This window comes from Loxodonta africana, chromosome 25 (genome assembly GCF_030014295.1).
Source record: "Loxodonta africana isolate mLoxAfr1 chromosome 25, mLoxAfr1.hap2, whole genome shotgun sequence".
Lineage (NCBI taxonomy): Eukaryota > Metazoa > Chordata > Mammalia > Proboscidea > Elephantidae > Loxodonta > Loxodonta africana.
The window spans coordinates 26400727-26409493 of NC_087366.1; the positions used below are offsets into that span (position 1 = coordinate 26400727).

The following is an 8767-nucleotide window of genomic DNA, read 5'->3' on the forward strand; positions in this document are numbered from 1 at the left end:
GGCTCTGTATTTTTAGGAAACAGGCTATAATAATTGAAATTGACCTTAGAGGTATTCTTGTCCAAGGCTTTCATATAACATGAGAGAAAATTGAAGACGAGTGATTCAGAGGTAAATTGAATTATTTACAACACTTTCTCCAGGTTTCAGGTTCAGTATCTATGGGTAACATGACACACATACACGCACATTCGTTCACGTACACACATATACATATATATCTGTGTGTATATGTATATGTATATGTATATGTATATGTATATGTATATGTATATATGTGTGTGTGTGTATTTATTTATTTGTCTTTTCTTTCCTCCTCAGAAATAGCAGATAAGATCTACAATCTCTTCAATGGCTATACCAGTGGGAAGGAGCAACAAACTGCCTACAACACCCTCCTGGATCTGGGTTCCCCCACCTTACATCGAGTCCTCTATCACTATAACCAGCACTATGAGAGTTTTGGAGAATTCACCTGGCGGTGTGAGGATGAATTGGGCCCCAGGTAATCAACAAACATGGAGTTCCTGGGTGGCACAAATGGCTAAACACTGACCCAAAAGGCTGGCAGTTTGAAGCCTCCCAAAGGCACCTTGGAAGAAAGGCCTGCCAATCTTCTTCTGAAAGGTCACAGCCATGAAAGCCCTATAGAGCACAGCTGGTTACTTGACAAACTGCATTGTCTCTTTTAAAGAAATTTGATGCCTCCTGCACTATCATACTGCATCCATACCTGAATTTGCAGATGTCCTGGGTGAGCTTAGGTGCTTGGCAAAAAGAAATAAGCCCTGTGCTTTTACATAGCTCAGTTCGTGCAGATTATTTCCGGGTAAGCTGTATTTAAGTAGTTAAGTCATGAATGCATTTCCCAAATTTTGGAAAAAACCTTGCTCTTGACCTATTTTTCCACTCTTTATCATGCTGACACAGCATTCAAATGCTAAAACCCTAGTAGCCAAAAACTTTGTCTTGTGAAGAAAATTAGGAATTTCATTAGGGAGGTTATCAAAAAATATTGATGGCATATGAACTTTGCATATTTTATACACATTATACAAACACACATCAAGCTATATCAAATTCTATTGAAAGGCAACATAGAGTAGCTAACTACCTACCTTGAACTCTGTCTCACCCAAAGTTAGAATGGCAGAGTTTGCCATCCCCCCTCACTGCCCTGAGGCTACAACTTCCTGATACCCAGTGCCCACTGTTTTTAGGTTTTGCAGCCCTGATAAAGTTCTCGGAAAGAGAGGAATGAGAAGCGGATGTAGAGGTATTACCTTTCTTTTTCACCATTCGTAATGGCTGTATGTTGCTTTGAGAAAACAGACTTCTCTGGAAATATTGGAATTTTCAGACAGACATGACGAAGAGATTTTTCACATGGAACATTGGCATCTATATGCCCCCAAATTACTAAGGAGGTCATGAAGGTAAACAACAACAAAAACAATAGAGCAGCAGCTGTGAGAATTGAAAAAGAAAACAAAGAAATCGATACTGTAGAATCTTCTGGCACTTAAAGAATTCTTGCACTCCAGCCAACAGAGCTGAAAGTATCACCCAGAATTCATCCCATCCATCCAACCATCCATCCATCCATCATCTCTGACTAAACTGGAGGGAGACTCAGCCTCCATGTGCCTGTTGTTACCTGCAGTGATAAACTTCCCGGGAAGACCTTTGGTCAGGACCTCCCCACCCCACCCCCCCCCAATTTTCTTACTTTTGAAGGAAGGAGAAGATTTAAGGTTAACCTCCTGAAATAAAATGATTTCACATGTAAGGTCAGACAAGATATTTCCACATTTCATAAATTATTTCCTGATATTTATAAATGGTGGTAGTCCCTGGACGAACAGATGGCATGTCATACCTGGACACACAGAGAAATAGGAAATTATGATGTGTTTTGTCTCAGTTTTCATAAGAAGCAAACGCTAGGTTAGAAAACAGATACATATTAAGAAATGTTCCGTTTACTCCCCATCTTATTACTACTCACACCTATTGTCATCCCCCCCGCCAACAATCTCCCCTCCTTCACACTCTCTTCCATTCTTCTCTCTTCTCTCTCACTCCCCACCTTCCCTTTCAGCCTCCCTCTGATGTAATTATTATTATTTTTTTTATGTATTGCTCTTTGTCAGGAAACATAAATGTCACCATTTGGATGGTACTAATATTGCACTCATCCTTGATTTCCAAGGGTATTTGGATTGATTTTAAGACTTGTCCCTTGTGACTGAAGAGTCCGAAGGAAAATTAGTTAATGAAGAAAATGAGCAGGGGAAGAAATGAGGCCCTTAATGTAAAGTAAGACCTGCTGCTCACCATAAACTTTCCTCCCAAAACTCTCATCCCAGCAAGGTCTTTCATGTGTATGACTGGTCTTCAGAGGAGCCCTGGTGGCACAGTATTTAAGCACTTGGCTGCTAACCAAGAGGTTGAAGGTTCAAACCCATTGGCTCCATGGGATAAAAGACCTGGCAATCTGCTCCTGTAAAGATTACAGCCTAGGAAACCCTACTGGGCAGCTCTACCCTGTCATATAGAGCCGCTGTGAGTTGGAGTCGACTCAGTGGCACACAACAACATGAACGCTGGTCTTCAAGGGTATATATTAGTGAAAAAAATGTAGACGTGTCATGGTTCTTAGAGAGAATCTAGGAGAGAAAGTAAAAGCCCTCTGCCTTGAGATCCACTTTGTGATTAGTTGTGAGAGTTAATATAAAAGGACCTGCAGGGTACATATTTCCTGTGAGGAAGCAGAAAGGATTCTCTCAGTTCAGTTAAATCCAATGCCATTAAAATTCATAGAGGCTTCCAGATTGAGTTGAAGGTTGAAATACTTGGAGAATGACATCTGTTGCGCTGTTTCGAAGAAAGAGGAAGGCTGCAGGCTCTGGGATGATTAAGTGCAGACTCTAATTATTATTTTTAAAAAAATGAGCAACGAAAGCAGCAACAAAGACTACATAGGCTAATTAAATCCATTCTCTTGAAAGGATGGTTAGGATGTGTCCCTTATTCATCCCTGGAGGAGGATGCAGATGCTGCCCCTCTTTCCTTCACTCCCCCCACCTCAAGAATTTGTAAACAACCGGTGATGTACAATAGGAGAGATTAAGGAGAAGGGCTCCCAAAGTTCCCACTGATGTTGATCACGACTTTTGGAAGCCTGCTTGGCCAAAAAGCAGAGGCTGATGGGGAGACGACAGATTACCCACATAAGATGCTATTTAGTCGGCAGGCAGAGTGTTTGTTTGATTTCCTCCGGCCCACCACTGAAGTTGGAGAAAATGAATGCCCCCCCAGTGACTTCACACCCTTAGCCCCTGGACTTTGCTGCTGAAGATCAACACCTTTCCTTCACCATCATCCCCACCCTTCCCTAAACACGCACTCTTCGGAATGCAGTGAAGTCATCCCTTGGGGACAGACCTTGCCAGGACAGAAGAAGAACGAAATGAATGTTGTTAGTGTTCTTAAAAACTCATTCTAAATGGGATGCAGAAACTTTCAGTTTCTGGAAGGAATTGTTGATTAAACTAGAAAAGAGATGGTTCTTAGGTTGAGAAGTGAGTTTAGCAATTGATACATACTGTAAGGAGTATTGCTCTCTGAGCTTTCCAGAACAGTGTTTTGCAGCCTCAAATGAGTTTGTTAAAAAAATAGATGCTTCCTTCATGGGTCTCTTAGGTTTTTGAAGGACGCAGCTGATTGAGGAGATGCTGTTGTTTCATGCATCTTAAGTTTCGAGTCAAACCCACTAAGGTCTGAGAGCTGGCCTTCAGGTGGTCCCTCTCTGTGACACGAGGCATGGGCACCAGAAAGAGTGATACACCAGTGAGGTCCTGCTAAGAGCCTCTTCACTCAAGCTATGTATATGTCAGAATCTCTCATGCTCTCTATTCCCAGAGGGTTGCCTCTTTTCCAGTGTGTGTGAATTGGGGGTGACCTTGCACCCCTCTGCTTATTTCTCTCTCAGGGACCTGCAATGCCTTAGGGGCTCTCTCATTGCCTCCTTTTCCATCTCTTCTGATTGACGCTTAAAAGCAGTGGCCTCCTGATTTTCCAAGGCTGGCAGAGGAAGGGGGTGTGAACTCGCCTTAAGGTTAGTGAAGTGATAGGTGCAGCTGAGAGACTGCATTTTCCCTCACAGTGGCCTTGTGTCTGTGTGACCTGAGAGCACTCTTGTCTTCACCTAGACTATGCTATAATTACCTCAATAAAGGCATAATAGGTCACATTTTATATCCTTTTCATTTCTATATGTCTGCCACTTCTACCCAGTTCAGAAATAGACTTGAAAAGGGAAATATTCGGTTAAACACATTATTCATCATTCAATGATGAAAAATAACTGGCTTTACAGAAAACTGATTTGATTTATTGTGAAAAACTGCTAATGCCTGTGATTTAAAGTGGGTATAAATTCCCACTGAAATATGAGTTGTTTTATGAGTCACATCTCTTCTTTATTTTTCCTTATTTTGTTTCTTTGTTGCTGTTTGATGCCTGCATATCCATCCTATTAATTAGCTCATTCATTCATTCACTCATTCATTCATTCACCTGCCAGGTACTTATGAAGAACCCACTGTTTTAAGTGCCAAAGACAGAACAGTAAGCAAAACAGGCCAGGGCACTGCTCTCTCTCTCTCTTTTTTTTAAATTGTGCCTTAGGTGAAAGGTCGCAGCTCAATTTCTCATTCAAAAGTGTATACACATATTGTTTTGTGACATTGGTTGCAATTCCCATGATGTGACAGAATGCTCCCCCTTTCCACTCTGGGTTCCCTGGGTCCATTCATCCAGTTCCTGTCCCTTTCTGCCTTCTCCTCCTGCTGTAGGACAGGAGCTGCCCATTTGGTCTCGTACATCTGATTGAACAAAGAAGCGCATTCCTCATGTGCATTATTTTTTGTTTTATGGGCCCGTCTAATCTTTGTCCAAAAAGTGGGCTTTGAGAATGGTTTCAGTTCTCGGTTAGCAGAGTGTCCAGGGGCCATAGTTTTGGGAGTTCCTCCAGTCTCTGTCGGACCAGTGAGTCTGGTCTTTTTACATGAATTTGAGTTCTCGTCTACATTTTTCTCCTGCTCTCTCTAGGGCCCTTTGTTGTGATCCTTGTCAGGGTGGTCATTGGTGGTAGCTGGGCACCATCTAGTTCTTCTGGGCTCAGGCTTGTGGAATCTCTGATTCATATGATCCTTTAGTTATTTGGGCTAAAATTTCCCTTGTGTCTTTGGTTTTCTTCATTTTCCTTTGCTCCACGTGGGGTGGGACTAATAGATGTGTCTTAGATGGCCGCTTGCAACCTTTTAAGACCCCAGATGCTACTCACCGAAGTGGGATGTAGAATATTTTCTTTATGAACTATGTTGTAGGGCACTGCCCTCTTGAATTTTAAAGTCTCACATTAAAACCAGTTACCATTGAGTCAGTTCCAACTCATGGTGACCTCACATGCGTCAGTGCAGAAACGTGCTCAATAAGGTTTTCAATGACTGGTTTTTCAGTAGGAGATCACCAGGCCTTTCTTTTGAAGTACCTCTGGGTGGACTTGAACCTCCAGGCTTTTGGTTAGCCGGCAAGCACGTTAATCATTTGTAGCACCCAGGGACTGCAAAGTCTCACACTAATAGTGGCTATTTACCCTTCCAGGCCTTCCCTTCATTTTAACATATGTACTCTCCACATTTGACCCATAGGAAAGCGGGCCTCATCCTTTCCCAGCTTGGGGATCTCAGCAGTTGGTGCAACGGACTTCTCCAGGAACCCAAGATAAGCTTGAGGCGCAGCTCACTCAAGTACCTGGGCTGCCGTTACAGCGAGATCAAGCCGTACGGACTTGACTGGTCAGAGCTCAGCCGGGACCTCAGGAAGACATGTGAGGAGCAGACCCTGAGCATCCCCTACAACGACTATGGGGACAGCAAAGACATCTAGCACCGTGATGCCAGCAAGTGGCTGCCAAAGTGAAGCAGGAGAGAAGAGGGGGCACCTGGGTTGGATTGTAGATTTTTAAGATTTTTTAATGGAACATTAAAACCTTCAAAGGCAACATCTCAACCAGTGAGAATGTGACCCTTGCTCCCTGTGGGACTTCTTCAGTATGACGTTCTCCATCTGCATGATCAGTCAACCTGCCGGCCAGCGGCTTCATGCAGCATCATTTTTCTTTAGAGGGTTACTTAGGGGCAGTTTTGCAGTTGATTTTTTTTTTTGTTCATTTCTTTTTCCAAGAGGCTCATCAAAATGCTCAAGTGAGCACTCTGCTTCCGAAGAAAGGTATATCAGGTTGGTGCTCCCCAGACTCACTGAGTTCCTGAGTCCATTGAAATTGGGGACCAAGATGAGGCCATAAAGTTGTGTGACCTTCCTCAGGCCACACACTCAGGCATTCCTTAGGAAGCATCTCATCTCTGGGCCTAAGCCCAGACCACAGAAAAGACAATAAGGTTGGGGAAAGTGACCCCTGACTAGGCCTCAGTTTCTCTTGGAGGGCTTCCCATTGCCATCTCCATACTTCACAGGTGAACCAGCCTCCATTTTTGCACCAATGGGCCTCCTAGGGTTTTAGGTTCTCCTATGTCTCAAGACGGAGTCCCTGGTGGTGCAAACAGTTAACGCACTTGGCTGCTTACAGAAAGGTTGGCAGTTCAGGTCCACTCAGAGGTACCTCGAAAGAAAGGCTTGGCAATCTACTTCCAAAAAATCAGCCATTGAAAACTCTGTGGAGCATAGTTCTACTCTGATACACATTGGGCTGCCATGAATCAGAATTGACTCCATGGAATTTTTTTTTTTTAATCTTTCAAGACAGGACTGAAATTAAATCTCCCTCTGGCAGATCTCTGCCCTCTCCTCATAATGACATGAGCTTTGAAAGCCAATAAAATGTCACCCATCAAATTTCCTGGAACAAGATGATATTTGAATGAGAGCAAAATGCCGCCTGTCAGATGGACCTGCAGAGCAGTCTACCTGGGAGACTTTTTATGAGACCGCACTCTGGAAAGACATGGAGCTAATTGTTTAAAAAAAGAAAAAAAACTCCTGTGCCTCCTTTGGATGAACTTCTCCAGACCACCAATATATAGCCAAGCACCTGGATTCGCTTTAGTCCCATGCCTCTTACCTTTGACAGATAAGGCCTGTTGATGTCTGCTCTGGTCCAGGAGGGGTTGAGTACCTCCATGTCAGTGTTTTCGTGAACTATAGCTATTACTGATCTCACACACACACACACAACTTCTGTCCATTTCCCCCCTTGTGAAATTTGCGTAATTATGTTGTTAATTTTACAAATCCTTCCCTTTAGTGACCATCAGCAGGAGGAGTCCACCATTGTTACCACCCACCTAGTTGCTGGGAGTAGATGAGAATCTGGATAGGGAGGCACTACAGTTCAGGGCTAGGGTGTTGTTTCTGCCTAGAGTACAGTTGTATTACCGGAAACCTTCCTTTCAGAAAGAACACTGCAGACCCGTGTTGACCAGACCAGCAAGGAGGATGTTTGCCGTCCCCACACTCCAATATCCCTGCCTCTGACTAGCGCTCCTTCTTGGAAGTACGTGAGAAAAGTCAGGAAGGACATACAGGATCTATAAGGCCAGTCATTGAGCTATATTGATTTTTTTTTTAAATAGTAATAATGACAGATCACATGTATTGAGTGAGTGCTTACTGTGTGCCAGGCACTGCTCTAAGCACTTTACAGAACACTGAATTCTCATAACAATCTCCAAGGGAAGTACTCGCCTCATCTCCATATGAGAGATGAGGAAACTGAGGCAAAGAGAGGTTATGCAACTTGCTATGATATGAATTCAGGCTGTTGGACTCCAGAGCACAGGATTTTAACGACTGCAAGCCTCAGTACTGTTTACACCATTGCTTGTGGCAGGCAGCCACTCCAGCTAAGCTCTACAGGGAGCCTGCCCAGAGAGCCTTACCTTTCCCCAAGTGTCCATGGTAGAGATGTGCCCACTGTGTGGTGGAAGGAGGAGGAGCCACAGCGCACTTTTACCTTCTGGAGTTGGAGCACCCTTTGGGACCACCGGCTTTGCCTTCCCAACTGGGGATTGGGAATGACATGTGATAACCTGACACAGATGTCAGCCCTAGGCTGAAAATACAGGTGGGCTCACTTCCGTCTCTGCCTTTTTCCACAGAAAAGTTGAAAGATTTATTGTACACACTCAATTGCACCTGCCTGACAGATTCTTCTACTTCCAGAGCCAAGGCAAGTAGAAAACTTAACTGCCCAGCCCCTGGCCGATGCAGGGGCCTCAGATTAAATGCCTCGAGGGACACATTTTTCACCTTGACCTGACCATTAACAGAGATGTCCATACTATAGGCAATTGGTAACCAATTGGGCAGGGCCAAGGGATGAGTTTGCTGCTGTTACCGTTTTCCTATCCTTTTATTCAAGTCCTGACTCAGAGTGGAAGGATGGTGAGGCTGCCAATATCTGCTGCCCCAGCAGTGGGCCAGGGAGGGTGGGCAAGGAGTGGCATCAGGGATATCCCTCTTTTTCTCCTCCTGTTTTTATTTTAGGCATACTATCTCCCTCTCTCCTATCTACTTCTTCATTCTTGCAAGTTCCTCCATCCCCTTTTCATCCTCTTTGTCTTTTCCTTTCCATGACCCTTTTTCTTTTGTCCCCTCTGTTCCCATGATTCTCTTCCTCCTTCAGTTTCCCCTTGTGCCCTCCTTACTGTATCTGTGTGTGCAGGCACACATGTGCACGTGT

The 8767-nt window shown here is 44.0% G+C and overlaps 1 protein-coding gene across 2 annotated transcripts in view; it reads left to right on the forward strand.

Moving 5' to 3' along the window:
• Positions 1 to 8443, forward strand: part of ASTN1 (astrotactin 1) — a 388929-nt gene extending 380486 nt beyond the window's left edge. For both annotated transcript variants that reach the window (XM_064276603.1, XM_003410879.4), the window contains exons 22-23: positions 322 to 505; positions 5718 to 8443. In XM_064276603.1, coding sequence (XP_064132673.1) covers positions 322 to 505; positions 5718 to 5955 — 422 coding nt within the window. In that variant the 3' untranslated portion in view covers positions 5956 to 8443. The remainder of the gene's footprint in view (positions 1 to 321; positions 506 to 5717) is intronic.
• Positions 8444 to 8767: the final 324 nt, after the last annotated feature.